Source organism: Nicotiana tabacum, chromosome 3 (assembly GCF_000715075.1).
Source record: "Nicotiana tabacum cultivar K326 chromosome 3, ASM71507v2, whole genome shotgun sequence".
Taxonomy (NCBI): domain Eukaryota; kingdom Viridiplantae; phylum Streptophyta; class Magnoliopsida; order Solanales; family Solanaceae; genus Nicotiana; species Nicotiana tabacum.
In genome coordinates, this window is record NC_134082.1 from 169,244,763 (window position 1) to 169,263,764 (window position 19,002).

At 39.1% G+C, this 19,002-nt stretch overlaps 1 protein-coding gene across 1 annotated transcript in view; it reads left to right on the plus strand.

The window, feature by feature from the left end:
* Positions 1–12,380, plus strand: part of LOC142177967 (beta-amyrin 6-beta-monooxygenase-like) — a 183,179-nt gene extending 170,799 nt beyond the window's left edge. Inside the window, exon 3 of the mRNA XM_075247132.1 lies at positions 12,318–12,380. Within this exon, the coding sequence (XP_075103233.1) occupies positions 12,318–12,380 (63 nt within the window). The remainder of the gene's footprint in view (positions 1–12,317) is intronic.
* Positions 12,381–19,002: the final 6,622 nt, after the last annotated feature.

A 19,002-nucleotide genomic window follows, 5' to 3' on the forward strand; every position in this document is an offset into this window, starting at 1 on the left:
CATTTTATCAAAATTGGCATCTTAGCCACTAAGCTTTGCATTAGTATTGTCAAGACCATTATCAGCTTCCATATCATCAACCTCCGTCAACAAGTTCTCGATAGGGTTTGAGTGCTCCATGTTACTGTCATCGATCACAATCCGCCCTTCTTGAATCATTTTCTCTACTTCCCTTTTCAAATTACGACAACTCTCAATGTTGTGCCCTATGACATCGGAGTGGTACGCGCATTGCGCTGCCGGATTAAAGTTTCTTGCATGTGGATCTGGAGTATATGCGGGGAGCGGCTCAATCAAGCCAGCATGCTTTAGCCTTTCAAACAGACTTGCATAAGATACTCCGATAGGGGTGAGAGCCTTTCCTCGTTTGAGCAACCTTTCGTTCCTAAATGCTTGATTGGGCCGGAAACCTGATCCAGGGGGCTTCCGGTAGGCTTGTGAGGGTGGATAGGCCTTCTGTGGAGCTGGGTATTTGGAAAGTGAAGCCCATCTTTGGGAACCTCGTGGAGAGAAGTAGCATTGGGAAGGGGAGTAGCGTGGACGAGTGATGGAGCTACTCGGGTAGCTAGGAAAGCTGTCATAAGTGGGTTGGGATGGAGAGTATGGGGGATGGGTAATGCCAGAGTTTGAAAAGCTTGGCGGTGGTGGGGGTGGTGCTTTCCCAGTTATCCATGCTTGATACATGTCTGCCACATGTTGTCTCAGCATTTTCACTTCTTCTACCAACCCGTTGTTCTGTTCGACCAATTGTTGTCGGTCATCAGTACCGACCCATCCTGTTCTGAGGTTCTGTGTCATTTGCTTTGCAGGGAGGAGTTACCACAACCAACCACTTTTCTATATATGAACACAGCAAAGGGAAGCCATGATGTTAGTGTCAGGGCATTTGACAGATAATCATATATTAGAGATGCATTGCATCTAAGCAGTTAAACTGTTCTATCAGAAATGCGATGCACTTGCGCTTTCTTTTATTTTTCTTTCTTCCTTTTTTTTTTCTTTTTCAGTGGTGGTCGAATCTTATAGAGATTGCCTACGTATCATGACCCCGCATGAATCAGACCTTGCGTAGTTCGGACCAATAAAAGATGAACAATACTAATCATTTTTTCAATTTTCATATTAAAATAAACTGGGTTTCAATGGTTTGAAGATGACCTACAAACTCGAAAGTCAAACAACCCACATATTTTAATCAAAAGATTTACAAACTCAAAAACAAACGGCCAGCTTCCTTTCCCCGTTTGACAAATGCAATCAAACGGCTATTTTTGCAAATGTGGCCCCTTCCAAATTTTTGAGGCCGGAGAGGATTATTTTATGACACTTTACAAACTTGTCCATTCTTTTACGAAAATAGCCTTTCGACAACTGAAAGATACTCTAAGGCTATTTCGGCAAGAACGGTTTAAGACACTGTCGAAGCTAGCTCGGCTTATTTTGACCAAAAGCTCAAAATTCACCTGATCGTTGACTCTTTGTTTTTTTTTCAAATTACAATAAAAACCAGGTGGTGCAACACAGCCCTTCAGCGCCTTGGGGACGAAGATTTTTTTAAGGCTGTGTGGGTCAACTGAACCAAATTTTAAAAAATGACCCAAAGGTGGTTGTTTATGCAAAGTCAGCCTTCCAGCGTCCCTTTCGGGAACATTCGGCTATGTCTTGATAAAACAGCGTCACCCGACTTCTTTATGACAAAAATAAAATTTGACATATATTTTTTTTTTGGCTATTTTGTTTTAGTAAAAAGTGGAGGCTGGACACTGCCCGACTTTTATGAAAAAAAAAATTAAAATTTTGACATGTTTTTTATTTATTTATTGGTTTTTGGCTATTTTAGCAAAAATGGGGGTTGGACCCGATGAGGGTTGCCTACGTATCTCACATCCGGTGAGAATCAAACCCGCGTAGTTCGGGCAGGTCATGAATAAAGTAAGTAAACTAATTTTAAATTATTATTATTTTGAATTTGTAAAAGAACTGCTTTGAAAGAAGAAATGAAGTATATATATTTTTTTTGAATTTTTGATTGATTTTCTTTTTGAAAGAAAGACTTCTAAGAATTCCTTTTCTTTTGATTTGAACTTTGAGAATTTCAAAAGTAAAATGAAGATATTTTTTTTTTTTTGAATTTTCATTTGTTTTTTCTTATTCTAAAGAAGAAAGAAAATATATATATATATATTTTGGAATTTTACCTTTAATAAAAGAAATGCTTTCTAAAAAATATTTCTTGAATTTTGAATTTTCTTTTCAATTTTTAAAGAAGAAGGAAAATATTTTCGAATTTGTTTTATTTTATTAAAGGTAAAATATTTTATTATATATATATATATATATATTTTAATAATTAAAAAGACTTTCTTAAAGAAGTCAATAATGGAAAATATTTTTGGATTTTTTGTTTTGAAAATTGGGAGTCTAAAAAAAACTTTTCTAGACTTTTTGGCAGGACAAATATTTTTGCAACAAATAAAGATATATATACATTTTTGGAAATAAAGAAAAACTTTTTGGATTTATATATATATATATATATATATATATATATATATATATATATATATATATATATATATATATATATATATTTGCAACAAATAATAAAACCACTTTCAACGCGACTCTTTTTATTTTATTATTTTGAATTTTTCAGAAACGAATAAAAAAAACTATTTTAAAAGTAAGACTCTTTTTCATTGTCATTTTCAGGGGAAGACAAACTATTTTCCTTTATATATATATATATATATATATATTTTTATATATTTTTTTTATTTTTTTGAAAAATAAGACAGAACAACGATTTTTTTTTCTTTCTATTTTTCTTTGCTTTTATTAAAACAAACTAATAAAACATTTTTTTTCATTTTCTCAAAATTTCGGCAGAGTTTTGACAGTTATTTGGGCATTGGTTTTTTTTTTCAAAAATAAACAGTCAATTCCCTAACCGCTATTTTTTTTTTCAATTTTAAAATATTATTCATGATATTCAAAAGTCAGTCAACACACAAATCCGGATCAAATAAATGCGCAAGTAGCAGCAAGTAAGATGCATCAGGATGGTCATTTTTTTTGGTACACCTGTCCTAGACAGACCCAACCCCTGTGTTGAGTCTCCAAAGTCAAATGCACGTGATGCAAACAATCGCTCCTACTAGGGATCCGGCATGAAGCTGAGTTATTCTAAGTGAAAAAACCTGAGGCATATTGATCTAGCCCTGGCTTACCCAAACGGACAGTTTGAGCCGAAACGGGGGCAACGTACCGGGAGCACGAAAGTCTACCCGGCCTAGTTACTTGTCCCAACTTCGTCTTATTTGGTATGACTTTAACAGAAAGGTGGGCCACGCGCACGTGTGCACCATAAATTTAGAAGACTCAGAAAGAAGGGGGTTTCGTAGCAGTTGTATATATTCATAATTCAAATAATATTAAAGCGGTAAAAGTGTCATTTAGCACATTGGGCATATATCATGTAAAAAAAATCAGATAATAAATAAAGCCAACTATAACAATTATTTTAAGCTCGAATTCTTGAACCCTGAACCAGAGATTCTGGGTTCGTTCCCCAGCAGAGTCGCCAGAGCTGTCGCACCTCCTTTTTCCGCCCCCGTGAGGGGCGTAGGGAGTTTTCTCCAATTAAAGGACAGTCGAAACGGGATTTGTTTGTTTGTTTCAGAGTCGCCACCTGGGAATTTTAAGGCGTCCCAAGTCACCAATTTTAATCCCTGAATCGAGGAGAATATGACTCTGTTTCTTATTCTGCGCACCAGAAATCCGGATAAGGAATTCTGTTAACCCGGGAGAAGGTGTTAGGCATTCCCGAGTTCCGTGGTTCTAGCACGGTCGCTCAACTGTTATATTCGGCTTGATTATTTTGATTTGTTAAATACATTTTTATTGCATGATTTTATTGTTACCGCTTCTATTTAGATTTAAAGACCCTTCTTTGAATCGAATCACGCGTACGTATATTCGTGTTATAAATTATATTTTTTAAAACATGCGGAGTTGTGTCACGCGCACGTGTACACAATGATATTGATAATATAATTATTATTATTTTCGAATTTTTTTTATTATTATAAAAATAGACTTAAGTTCGAAATTGTGCTTAAATAAAATTAAGGACGTCTGTCGCTCTTGTATGATTAAATAGTGAACTGCACATCTCGGGTTATATGAAATTAATATTGATGATCTCCGAAGAACCCCTTTTTATTAAAAATTTGCTCGAAGTTGCGCGAACGCATAATCCGAATCGCCTTTAGAAGTATAATCAAGTCACGCAAACGCATCCTTAATTATGCAAATATTCTTGACAGTAATATAAATTCTCTACAAATGTTTATTGCATCCATCTATTTTTAAATGTAAGAGTCATGAGAAATCACTATTTGAGATGCCTCTAAATTCCTTGAAAAGAATTCACAATTCATTAGGTGTTGACCGCAAATTATATTTTTACGTGTGAATTATATTCCTCAAAAACCATGAGTTTAAAGAGTAAAATAAAAATAAAATAAAAATAAACAACGTGTGATTAATACTACCATTTTTATGGTAAATACAATATTTATCTACCCAAAAAGCGAATTGCGTATAAAACTTAGGAAAACAATTGATTTAATAAATGAAGTAATATTTTTTGAAGAATTTTCATTGTTATATTTGGAGCAAACGCTATTTACACATTTTTTGACTTAAAATGTTACAATCTATAAATCTCATCCTTCTTTTACACCACTTGTTTTTAGTCCGAGGTTATAATTGTTTGTTTAATTTTGCTTACGAAGATTGGGTTTGAGATAAATAAACCAATTCTTATATTCTGCCTATGCGAATATTTGCAAACACTAACTCTATATTTTGTAAAAAATCATTGACATTATTTCATATATTAAAAGAAATGAGTTGATCGCGTTCCTAAAATAACTAAGCCATTTGTTATTAAGAAAGAGAACTAATCTACCAATTGATTTAATACTATATTAACCAACTAAAACAAAACTGAAACTTAAACTAATAAAATTTAAATGAGTAGAAGACATCCTTATAATTCCAAACTTCATTTACTTACCATGTTGTAGCTCTTCACAACATGAGTTTAAAAGATATGTACCTGATATTGGAAGCAAAAGAAAATGAAGATGAAAATCAGCAACAGTAATAACAGTGTAACAGCAACAACTGCCCAGCAACAGTAACAACCCAGTAACAGACCGGTGGAGTAGTAATCCCAAAAACAAAAGCTTTAAGCTTTGAATGAAACAACAACCATTGATACTAATTTCAAACAAAGAAAATAAAAAGCTGAAGATTTTTTAGTTTTTTATTTTTATTTTGAAAGCTTAAATATTTTTCGGAATTTTTCTTTCTCTTAAATGTTCAGCCTTTTTTTTCTCTCTATCTGTATCTGTGTATTTTTCTCTCGTATCTCTTCTATTTCTGTTCTTGTTCTCTCTTCTTTGTCTCTCTGTATTGTATTGTGTTCAAGACTTCACATATATATAATCCAATCCCATAAATCTTTTAATCAATTAAATCAATACTTTTTCTCTACCCAACCCATTATCTTTCCACTCATCCCCATTACATTAAATAAACATATCACACCACCCCATTATATTTTGTCCCACATGCTTCATTTAAAATAATGCAAGATTCTCCTTTAAATTAAATCTTGTCCCCCCTTTATATTAAATAATCATATCACAACCCACCCCATTTCATTTTGTCCCACATGCTTCAAATAAACAATTACAAAATGTACAATTCCTAAACTACCCCCTCCGACCTTACTGAAATTACCAAACTACCCCTGAACGTACTACAAATTTACCAAATTACCCATCAGCTATAACACATCATTTAATCAAACATAACCAAAATATAGACAATATGATCAATTTCTAATAATGTTCAAACAACAATATGAACATGGATGAACATCATAACAACAATATCACATGAACATGATTTTAACAACATTTCAACAACAAATCACATGAACACGAATTGAACAACAAAGAACAACTAAAATTTGATTGAACAATATTTTAGCAACAAACAATCCTATTTTCGGATTCAACAACAACAACAAACAAAGTATGAAGATTTCTAAATTCAATCATATTGAACTTAAAATCAACTTTAACAACATTACAACAAACAATTCTTATATTAAACTTTAAACAAGATTATGAGAACAATTCAAGCAATAATCATAAATGGTAAACAAGAAATCAAACTAAACAAAATTCGGATTCAAGATCATCCAAACAAAGTATGAACATGAATGAATCTATTTTAAGACAACAAACATGACGGATTAAACGATTAAAACAATATATTCCTTTAATACAACTAAATTCTTTAAACAAATAACAAGATCGACGAAGAAACAATTATGAACTTAAACTTGAACTTAACAACATTAACAATTTCTAACAATACATAAACACATGAAACAAATTGAAGAAATAGTTGATTAAATTTCAATTTGAATCTAACAAACATCAAACTAACAAATACTTACTTAAACAATAAAACAAACATGAAATAAACATGAAAACAACTAACTAAACTTCCATTTTAAAATCTGAAAATTAATTTAACAAACAACACATGAACATGAACTAAAAATTAATTCAAACGATAAACAAAACAAACATTTGTTGATTTTAGATTTAAAAATATCAAAACAAAATACGGACAACATAAAACTCAAAAACTACTAACCGGATCGAAATGAAATATGTACGGATTGTTTCGACGAACCTCGAATGGGAATGAATCTGTCCGGATTCGACGACAAACTCAACGACGAACTCAAGACGAAGCTTGACGACCTCGGCTGAAACTCGACCAAACGATATGGTGGCAGCAGCATAGCTGAAACAAAATAAACTGCTCGTCGTGGCAACAACGCAGCAAAACAAGGCGGGTTTGGACGTAGCGAAGCAGGAGGAAGACGCTATGGTTTCAGAGAAGGGACTGAAGCAACACCAAGGAACGGACAGCAGCAGCCATGTGCGATGGAGGTCGAAGCTAAGGCAGTAACTATCATGGGTGTCGAGCTTCAAGCTCGACGCCGGAGAAGACGAGACAGTAGCCATGGGGTCTGTTTGGATGTAGCAAAGCTGCTGGGCAGCGACTGAAGAAGGTGAAGCAGCGGACGACGTTACAAATCGTGGTTGAGCTTTGGTGTTAAAGGACTGTGGTCGTTTGGGGTTATGTCCGGCGGTGAGGGGTTGTTCGGAGGTGACGAACGTGGAGTGGGGTTTACTTGGAAGCTTGGCCGGCTGTGTGGGGGGGGGGGGGAGCAGATGTGTGTTTTAGAGTTTGGAGAAGAAAGAAGAAAAGAAGAAGAAGAATGATAGGGGGGGGCGGATGACTTAGGTCATTTTTAGGGTTTTTGGTTTTTTTTTGTTTTGTTTTGTTTTGTGTCTTTGAAATGCAAGATAGGGGTATTGGGTCTTTTGAGTTATGGACTGGGTCGACCCAGTTCGAAATGGACTGGGTCGTAGGGAAGATTGGGCCATTTTTTGGGCCTGTGGCTTGAAATTGAAGAAGAGGCCTAATTCCGACTTTCTTTATATTTTCGCTCTCTTTTCTTCTTTTATTTTTTCTAAAACTAAATTATAAAAATACTTAAACTATTATTAAGAAATAAATTAAGTTATAAAAGTGCAAATTAACTCTCAATAACAATTAATGCACAATTAAGTATTAATTAAGCATAAAATTGTATATTTGGACATTAAATGCTAAAAATGCAAACGATGCCTATTTTTGTAATTTTTAATTTTTGTAAAACAAATTTAATTACTAACAGCTGTAGAATTAAATCCTACATGCAAAATGCGACATATTTTTGTATTTTTTATTAATTTATCAAATAAACACGCACAGACAAATACAAATAATTATTCAAAATATCACAAAATTGCAAAATTGCACACCAAGAAAAATTACTTTATTTTTTTGAATTTTTTGGGAGTAATTCTCATATAGGGCAAAAATCACGTGCTTACAAGTGGTTGCAAATACTAGTTTGTGTTTAGTTGACTTGGGCTCTTCTTGAGAAAGAGAGCCTAAGTCTCCAAAATTGGTCCAACAAGGAATTGGGGCGTACTCAAGAGATTGATAGCCGCAATTAAAGGGTTAAACCTCGAGAGAGTAATACCCGACTTGAACCCTAGTTGCTTGTGCACATTTGCATACCTAATTGGTCTTTAGAAAATCAATTCGGGCAAAATCACTCGAACCACCGAGAGGTGTAGAGTGGGTAATATCGTGCAACGGTTATATCATACTCCCCAACTATGTCAATTGTGCCTTAGATTCAAGTACCCGTCAATTGACCACCTAGACGAAAGTCACTACCGTAGTGCCTTTTAAACAATCTGAACAACCCATAGCATTAACTTTTAGCTTAATCTAGTTGCATTTACCATTTTTAGTTTGATAATAGTAGAAGTAAAAAAGAAAACCCCAAAAATGATTAGAAGTGCAATTTGGAACACATACGCAATCCTAAACTAGATAGATACTCGATTCCAAATTCTAGCTCTCTGTGGAAATTGATCCCGACCCAAAATCGGGTAAAAGCTGCTCCGACCCTCTCTCGCTACATAATTAGTAGTGCAGAGTAGGCCACGATCACCTTTTTGGCACCGTTGTCGGGGAGCTAACGGTTTTGGCTATCTATTTAGTTAGTTTTGTGTATTGTTCTTCTTTCCTTCTTTGTTACTTACTTGTTTGTGTCACAACTCAAATACCTAATAGTAGCGAACAACGCTAATGGCCCTCTTGGAAACGTGATTACGGAGGAGGAGGTAGATGATGTCAGGGAAGATGAGGTGCCTCTTGTACCTCAAGGACAATGTAGAGGCCGCAATGCCAATGTTAATCCAAATGGTGATATTCCAGACCATTCTCTTCCACCTCCGATAGTGGCTCCAAGAGTACTTCCAAACCAGGGCTATGCGAGTGCTATTGTCCCACCCAGAATCCGGGCTGGCAATTTTCAGATAACCAATGTGATGTTGACCTTACTTGAGCAACATGGGTATTTTACGGGCGCTGCAAATCAAAATGCCTACAAATATCTCAAGAGGTTCATGGATACATGTTGGGGGAGCAAGCAGACGAATGTGTCCGAGGATGCTCTTTGCTTGAGACTTTTCCCATTCTCACTTCGGGGGAAGGCATTAGATTGGCTTGAGAGACTTCCTAACCATTCCATCCCAACTTGGGATGAATTGGTGAATAAATTCATTGCTAAATTTTTCTCGCTGGGGCATATGGCAGCATTGCGTGATGAGATATTGGCTTTCAAGCAATATCTCACGGAACCTTTGCATGAGATTTGGGAGAGTTATAGAACAATGGTGAAATAATTCCCCAACAATGATATGACCGAGGCTATGATCTAACAAACCTTCTACCGGGGTCTCAATACAACAAATCAATGTATAGTGAACCAACTTGCCGGGGGCAATTTTATGAAGCTGTCATATGATGAGGCATGCGATGTACTTGACGAGATAGCTGACACTTCTTCTACATGGCAAAGTAGAGCCAATGTGCCTTAGGGTGACCCCATAGTTATTCATTTGCACAAGGAACTACATGATCAAGGGCAAGCTATAGCTGAGCTTGCAACTACTATGAACCAATTGGCAAAGTCACAGTTGCAACAAGTTCAAAATCCTCGCCAAGCGAATGCAATTGAGGGTGTTAATATGCTTGTCAACAAAAAAAGGAAAAGAAGGCAACAAAACCAAGGGAATTCTGAGCAATTTGATAATGAATGTGATGGGTTTCAAAATGATGGTTATGATGAACAAAGTGAAGAGGTTCAATATGTAAACAATTATCAAGGCCAACGGGGCAGCTCTTCCAACCAACAACAGTGGAGACCTCAAAGCAATTGGGGCAATCAACAACAAGGCAATAGCTATTGGGGCAATCAACAACAAAACAATAGTAATTGGGGGAACAACAACCAAAATAACAACTGGGCCAATCAGAACAACAATCAAGGCAACCAAGGAAATTGGAATGGTAATAACAATAATTGGGGTGGCAACAATAATCAAGGGGGATGGAACAATGGAAACCAAGGAAACCAGGGGCAAGGCTTTCAAAGCCCCCCAATGTACCAACAACCGAACAATCCACCCCATTTTCCCTTTTAAGGTCCTCATTCTTCTGGTAATGATTTGGGTAGAATTGAAATGATGTTCGAACAGATGATGAAGAAGAATGTGGATTCTAATGCACAATTGGCTTCCCACAATACCTCTATCAGAAATTTGGAGGTGCAATTAGGCCAAATCTCTCAGTCTTTAAAGACACGCCCAAAGGATGCTCTACCAAGTGATATGGTGGTGAACCCAAAGGGTGGGAACAATCATGTTATGGCAGTTACAACAAGAAGTGGGAGAGGCAGTGATGTGAATGCCTCTCAGCAAAAGCAAGTTTTGAATGATGATGTTGAGTTGCAAGAAGAGGAAATCCCTTTGGTAGTTGAAGATGTGGTTGATGAAAATGTGAACAATAAAGTGAGGATTGATATTCAAGATGTCGAGGTGGAAACTAAAAATGACGTGCACCCGTCTAGGGAACACGTAATAGACATGCCGGAGCCGGTTTTGCCTAAAGACAATGCACCTTTGCCAAGGACACCTACACCTTATCCTCAAAGGCTCGCGAAACAAAAGAATGATAATCAGTTTAAGAAATTCATTGACACGATAAAGAGCTTGTCCATTAACGTCCCTTTGGTGGAGGCTCTTGAACAAATGTCGGGATATGCAAAATTCATGAAAGACTTGGTCACAAAGAAGTGTTTTATGAATTGTGAAACTATAAAGATAACTCACCAAGTTAGTTCTATAGTGCATTCAATGGTCCCGAAGCTTGAAGATACCGGTGCCTTCACCATTCCTTGCACCATTGGGAGTGCAGATTTTGCCAAGGCTCTATGTGATTTGAGAGCTAGTATCAATTTGATGCCCTACTCAGTTTTCAAAACTTTGGGTATTGGGCAACCTAGGCCGACTTCCATGAGGTTACAAATGACAGATAAATCGATGAAGAGACCTTTGGGTATTATTGATGATGTGTTTGTCCGTGTGGACAAATTTATCTTGCCAGCTAATTTTGTGATTTTGGACTGCGAGGTGAACTACAAAGTTCCTATCATATTAGGAAGACCTTTCCTAGCTACAGGGAAGGCATTGGTCGATGTGGAAGTAGGGGAACTTACCTCCGGATGGGTGATGATAAGGTGGTCTTTCATGTGTGCAAGTCTATGAAGCAGCCCAACAGTACCGAAGTGTGCTCTTTTGTTAACCTCGTCACAACAGTGATAATTGATGACACCAGTACAATGATCAATGTGGAGGACCCATTGGAGGCCGTATTGTTGAATCTTGATGTCAATGAGGATGCAAGCCGAGTGGAGTGCGTGAATGCTTTACATGAAATGGGCTCTTATTCTTATGAACCTAGGAAATTGTCTTTGGATCTCGAGAATAGAAAGACTCCACCAACTAAACCTTCAATTGAGGAGCTTCCAGTGTTAAATTTGAAACCACTTCCTCCATACCTTATGTATGAGTTCTTAGGCTCAAATTCTATTTTGCCAGTTATTCTTTCTTCTTGCCTTACTAACATGCAGGTTGATGCCACATAGGCGATGCTTCAAAAGCGGAAAAAGGCAATTGGATGGACTTTAGCTGATATTCGGGGACTAAGCCCTGCATTCTGTATGCACAAGATTATTCTGGAAGATGATGCAAAACCCTCCTTAGAGCATCAAAGGAGGTTGAATAAGGCAATGCAAGAAGTTGTGAAAAAGGAGGTGATCAAGTGGTTGGATGTCGGGGTTGTGTACCCCATCTCTGATAGCTTTTGGACTTCACCGGTGCAATGTGTACCGAAGAAAGGTGGCATGATCGTGGTGAAAAATTCTAAAAATGAGTTGATTCCGACAAGAACAGTTACCGGTTGGAGGGTATGCATGGACTACCGCAAGTTGAATAAAGTGACCCGCAAGGATCACTTTCCTTTGCCATTTCTGGATCAGATGTTAGATCGACTTACTAGGCATTCCTTCTATTTATTCTTGGATGGGTATTCTGGGTACAACCAAATCTTGATTGCTCCAGAAGATCAGGAGAAGACCACATTCACTTGTCCGTATGACACATTTTCTTTATCTAGGATGCCTTTTGGGTTATGTAATGCATCGGCTACATTTAAGCAGTGTATGATGGCCATTTTCACCAATATGGTGGAAGACATTTTGGAGGTGTTCATGGACGATTTTAGTGTTGTGGGGGATTCATTTGATGAGTGCCTGAAGAATCTTGATAGGGTGTTGGGTCGTTGTAAAGAAACCAATCTTGTCCTCAATTGGGAGAAATGCCACTTTATGGTGGAAGAAGGAATAGTTCTTGGGCATAAAATTTCGAAGCATGGTATTGAGGTAGATAAAGCAAAGGTCGATGTGATTTCAAGGCTCCCTCCCCTACATCCGTCAAGGGAGTTCGAAGCTTTCTTGGGCATGCAGGGTTCTACCGGAGATTTATCAAAGACTTTTCGAAGGTAGTGAATCCTTTGTGCAAGTTGTTGGAAAAAGATGCTAAGTTTATGTTTGATGAAAAGTGTATGCAAGCCTTTGAACTTCTCAAGCATAAGTTGACCACCACTCCTATCATTACCGCGCCTAATTGGAACTTGCCCTTTGAGCTCATGTGTGATGCGAGCGATGTTGCGGTTGGGGCAATTTTGGGTCAAAGAGTGAACAAAATATTTCATCCGGTGTACTATGCGAGCAAGACAATGAATGATGCTCAAGTGAACTACACGGTGATCGAGAAAGAACTTTTGGCTATTGTGTTTGCTATGGAAAAATTTCGGCCGTATCTTATGGGTGCCAAGGTTATTATTCATACCAACCATGCCGCACTCCGGTACTTGATGACGAAGAAGGACTCCAAAACTAGACTGATGCGATGGGTCTTGTTACTTCAAGAGTTTGATTTGGAGATTGTGGACAGGAAGGGTAACGAGAACCAAGTGGCAAACCACTTGTCCTTCTTGAAGGAGGAGGGGAGACCTCGTGATGGCTTAGAGATCAATGATTCATTTCCTGATGAACAACTCCTTTTGGTGTCGATGAATGATATGCCATGGTTTTGCCGATATTGCTAATTTCTTTGTGACCAATATAATCCCGTATGAGCTCTCTTCTAACTAAAGAAAGAAGCTCAAACGGGATAGTTTGGACTTCTATTGGGATGAGCCGTACTTGTTCAGGATTTGCACAGATAGTGTGATCCGAAGGTGTGTCCCGAAGGAGGAGCAATTGAGTATCTTGGAGGCTTGTCATCCCTTTCCCTAATTGTTCAACTCTCGATTACATCTGTTTCCGGGAAAGCTCAAGTAAAAATGGAGTGGACCTTTTAAAGTGGTATGTGTGACCCCGTTTGGTGATCTTGATTTAAAGAACAAAAAATTTTTCAGAGTTAATGGGAACCGGGTCAAGCATTATCTTGGAAAAATTGATGACAGTGACGTGGTGGCACTTCTTCTTTTCAAATGATGTGATGGTAACTTGCGTCGTGCCGCGACGTTAAATCAGGCGCTTCTTGGGAGGCAACCCATGTGTTTTTCTTCTTGTTTTTCTTGATTTTCATTGTCGAGTAGGATTTATTTTTGGGCTAACTGGTTGTGAGATGTTATAGGATTGTGTTAGTGCAGTGCAAGACATAGTGGAAAAAAGTGTCAGGTCTCTGAAGTTGTTAGTGCGGACCGCACTAGTGAAAGGTGAAATGATGACCTCTCTGAATGTTACCACTGCGGCCGCACTACATTTTGTGCAGTCCCCATTGGACCACTGCGGCCGCAGTCCATTTTGTGCGGACCGCAGAGTGTTGCCTCCTCAAGCTTGAAAGTATTTGTGTAGTGCGGACCGCGGTCCATTTTGTGCGGTCCGCACTGGTTGGTGAGACTGGGCCCCAGGTCCTTTTCTATAAATAGGGCCTGAGGCCCTCATTTTACCCTTTCCAAACCTTTGGATCTCAGAAGCTTTAAGACATTGTTCATCACTGTCTTTGTTCTTAATTAACTGCTTGGACTTGTTACTCTTCATTAACTCTCACATCTAGTGCCATTACTTGCCTTTTAATTGCTCAATTTTGTTAATTTCTTTTAATTTTAGTTCTTCTTGTTTCCCTCTCTATGTTGCCCTTAGATTTTCTTCAATTGATTAGGTTAGGGTTGTAAATTTCTTGATTAGAGTAGGCTCCTATAGTTAAAAACAATGGGAAATCACTTAGGGGCATTGTTTAGGTGTTAATTATGCTTAAAATCAAAAATCTATTAAACGCTAACTTAGTGCCACAACTGGACACTCAGTGCGGACCGCAGTCATTTCTGTGCGGTCCGTAGTGCCCCGGTACGGTCCGCAGTACCATTTTATGCGGACCGCATTGATGAAATTCCCAGAAGCTGATCTTTGGGCAATGCGGCCGCACTACATTTTGTGCTGTCCATATTGGACCCTATGCGGCCACACTACCCTTTTGTGTGGTCCGCACTTCCTAGATACAGAGGGTGGGTAATATGAACCCCACCCCTGTGCGTACTGCATGACCATTTTGTGCGGTCCGCATTGACCCCAGTGCGGCCCGCACTGGGTACCTTCTGCAACATGTGTGCAACTATTTTCTTCTGTCTGCAATTCTGTTTCTTGCCTGCTGCTATTGATACTAACAAAGTCGGTGGCCATCATGGCGGGGCGAGGACGGCTTCTAAAGTTCTTAGTTGTGAGTTTTATTGGCCAACTTTGTTCAAAGATGTGGGTGATTTGGTGAAGATATGCGACGAATGCCAAATAGCGGGTGGAATTTCGAAGAAAGATGAGATGTCTCTCAATACCATCCTTGAGGTTGATATTTTTGATGTATGGGGCATTGATTTCATGAGCCTATTTGTTAGCTCTTGTGGGAACACTTACATTCTTGTAGCGGTGGACTATGTTTCAAAGTAGGTTGAAGCCATGGCTTTGCCCAATAATGAGGCCCGGAGTGTTGTTGCATTTCTCAAAAAGAGCATTTTTACAAGGTTTGGTACTCCTCATGCAATCATAAGTGATGGGGGTCTCATTTTTGTAATAGAGCTTTTGACACTTTGCTTTCAAAAGTATGGTGTTAATCACAAAGTTTCTACTCCTTATCATCCTTAAGCAAGTGGTCAAGTTGAAGTCTCCAACAGGGACATTAAAAGCATATTGTCAAAGACGGTCAATGCAAATAGGACCGATTGGTCAAAGAAATTGGATGACGCTCTATGGTCTTATAGGACTGCTTATAAGACTCTGATTGGTATGTCTATGTATCGGTTGGTGTTTGGGAAAGCTTGCCATCTACCGGTTGAGTTAGAGCACAAGGCCATATGGGCTTTGAGGAAGCTAAATCTTGAGTGGGATGTTGCAGCCAATCTTCATGTGGAATAGCTCAATGAACTTGATGAATTCAGATTCCATGCCTACTCCAGTTCGTCCTTGTATAAGGATAAGATGAAGTACCTTCATGATAAATATGCTCGTGGAAAGGAGTTCAAAGTAGGTGATTTGGTTCTCTTTTGAATTGTGGTTGCAGACAATGGTAAAACAATGAGGCAGAGAATCTAAACAACCTGGAAAAGGTAAATATTCTAGGGGAGGGAAGCAGAAAATGATAAAACTCACTCCCCAAGCTAGGCAAAACATCAAGAACATGAGGAAAGCGATAAAAGCTGCTGACAGAGCCATTGACATGTCGGGGAGTGAGTACGAGCCTTCCCGGGAGATCTCTTCCAACTCTGTGCCAGAATACATCCCTGACTGGCCGGAGAGGCATAGACTGATAGATACACCTCCAGCATCCCCCACTGCCTAAGTATCAGTGAACATCTCTTCTAGGTCGTCTGAGGGATCAAGTGATGGTAGTGGGGAATACTCCACCTCCCACAACTTCATTATCTGGAGAGGGTGCAGTAGGTGATGAGGAGCAAGTAGGGGGAGATGAAAAAGTAGGAGAAGGAGGTAAACCACAAGTGGGGGGGCATTGCCTGAACTAGGAAGACGGAGGTGTGGCAAGACCAGTTTGTTAGTGAGGTAGCATGCCACAAGTTCCGGGAATGGTGGCCGGTGAGGAAGTTAATCCTGGAGCATAGTTTTATTGATAGAGACTTGCTACCTCACAACCCTAACATGAGGAGGCAATTAAGGACAAGAGTGAGCTGGGAACATTTTCTAGATGAGTGTGTGGATGCCAACGAACACTTGGTCAAGGAATTTTACATCAACGTAGCCCACATCAAAAAGGGCTCCAAAGTGACCAAGGTTCAAATCTGAAGGTGTTGTTCGACGACAAGACAATCAATGACTATCTTGGGTTTAATGAGGAAGATGAGACACTGTACATGGTAAAGATGGAAATGGGCGAGGAGGTTCGTCCCTGGCTAGCACGGTACCTGGAAATCCTAGGTACCACCCCCAAATGGTTGATTGCTGGAGTCAAGATCTTGAGACGGAGTTCAAACTTTGAGGCACGGAGGTGGGAGACCTTTGTATATAGCAGGTTGGACCCCACGACACATGACAACCCCTCCCTCTCCATCGGGCTGTGTTAGTGGCTTCGATCATAGCGGGGTACCCAATTAATGTGGGGAATGTGATGTCGTGGATTATTACTATTGTGGGTGCCGAGTATGATAGAAACTACCCATTCCCCAGTTTCCTCACTATGTACTTTCGGGACATGAAAGTGGAGAAGAGGCCCATTTGACATCAAAGTTAAGGCGAAGGCCCCTTTCTCCTAATACAATATGCAGGGGGATGACAATCCCAAGAGCAAGAACTTCAAAAGTACAGTTACTGCTCCAACTGGCCAGTCTGAAGAGCTAGTTGTGGTAGTGACTCCAGCTAAGCCTGCCTCTACTTCCACTACTGCCCCTCCTGGTCCATCCACCTTAGTGGACCCGGAGATTCCATCTTCCTGGGCCCATCCTATTAGTGCCCACTGACTGAGCCAGGCACTTCTGAGTATCAACAACTGGATACAAACTGCCTCATCCAAGTTGTCCATCCTGACTACCACGGTACAGGCTCAGTCGGCACCTCCAGCCCCCACAGGTTTCCCAGTCGATAGAGGATGCTTTGAAAGAGATTTTAGACAACTAGAAGAAAATCGTCGACACTCAGAAGGTACTAACTGAGGCAGTTGATTCACATAGCAAAGTTCTTAAAGAGCTTGCTCCGGAGTACAAGAAGCTAAGAAAGACACGGGCATCCAAGGAGTCCGTGAAGGCGTTGAGAGCTTATGTTGACAGACTGAAGGCAGATCAGCTGCCTTTAGACTTACTGCTCCAGGACCCAGGTCCCGCAGCTCATTCTCAGCCAGAGCAGTCATAGAGGCCTCCCAAGAGGAAAAGGATGATTCCTAGAGCAGATGATGCAGTCATCCAGTTGGCCGACCCACCAGAGGCTTTCTCTAGTCAGCCTCAGGATGCACTTCAGTAGCCTGTCTAGGTCCAGGCCCAGGTCCCAGCAGCAGCAGAGCAGCAGGCCACCGGGAACCAGCCTGAGGTTCCCGAGCACAGTGAGGACCCTGGGACCACTCAGGAGCCTATGCAGACAGACAGGACATAGGGAGTCCTTATATCCTTTTTCCTTTCTCTTTTGATGCATTATTTGGTTTAGTTGGCATTGGGGACAATGTCAGCTTTCATTTGAGAGGGTAGGCCCTATTTTTTATTCATTCGGATGATTGTATATATATTTGATATATATATATGATACTTTTTTTATGCTTTCTTGATTTTTCACCTTTGGGTTGTATTAATTTTAATATTTTGTACATTTATCGCACTTTTATTTTACTTTGGGACTATATATAAAGTTATGTTACATTGTACATATTCATCCCATCTATTGTATATTCAAATCCCCTCTTGTATATATTCATTTTACTTTTCACAAATTTTTCGTTCTTAGCTTCTTATTTGTGATTCGTAGCTTCTTGTTTCTCAAGTTTGCAATAAGCCTTTGGTTTTCTTAATGCCACAGTTCTTTCCAAAGGTGGAGTATTGTGTGAACCGGGTGGCTCTTCCCAATGATGGATGGCGTGACAACCTTCTTAAGGGTTTGAGTCCGTTTTTCTTTTCATTTTTAGTAGTTAGTAGTTAAGGGTGCCTCAAGCAAAGCTTCACTTGGGCCTAGCACATTTCCCTTTGATCTTATGGTCAAAACAAATTGTTGTGTTTAGGATAGTGAAAATAGTGACCTTGAGACTCTTGTGTTGACCGATAATCATCAAGTGGTTTTTCAGGACCATTGTGTGCTCAAATCTTATCTAAGGTCGTTGTGGGCCTCCGGCTCTGTGTCTTTAGCAACCTCATAGCTCGTGTGGTGAATAATCGTATTGCAAGTCCATGTCCCGAGCCATTGGTCTAGAACATGCCCTGAATGTTTGTTGAGGCAAAATCCTAAGTGAATTTTGACTTGAAACATGATTATAGGCTCTCCTTGGTCCAAATGATAGCTTGATCACTTCCATAACCTACCAATGATAAGATTCCTAGTCAACCCTTTTGAGCCTTAGACCTTCTTCCTTCAAGAACCATGATACAAGCCTATACCCATTCTAAAAGATACCCTCTCTAGGCACCCGATCTTTCCTTTAGTACTTGGCAAAAGTATAAATTTGGGGGGAGAGACAAGGATTACAACAAAGTGGTAAAAAGGCACAAAATGAAGAAAAGGAAAGGCAATGAAAAAAGAAAGAAAAGCAAAAAGACAAAAAGAATGTTCAATGTGAAAAAGAATAAAAAAGAATTCAAGAAAAGTAAAGAATGAAAGGTGTAGAAAGTTGAAAAAGGAGAAAAGGTTTGAAATGCATAAGAAAGAGTGACAGTGTGTCTCTCTAACCCCTTAGA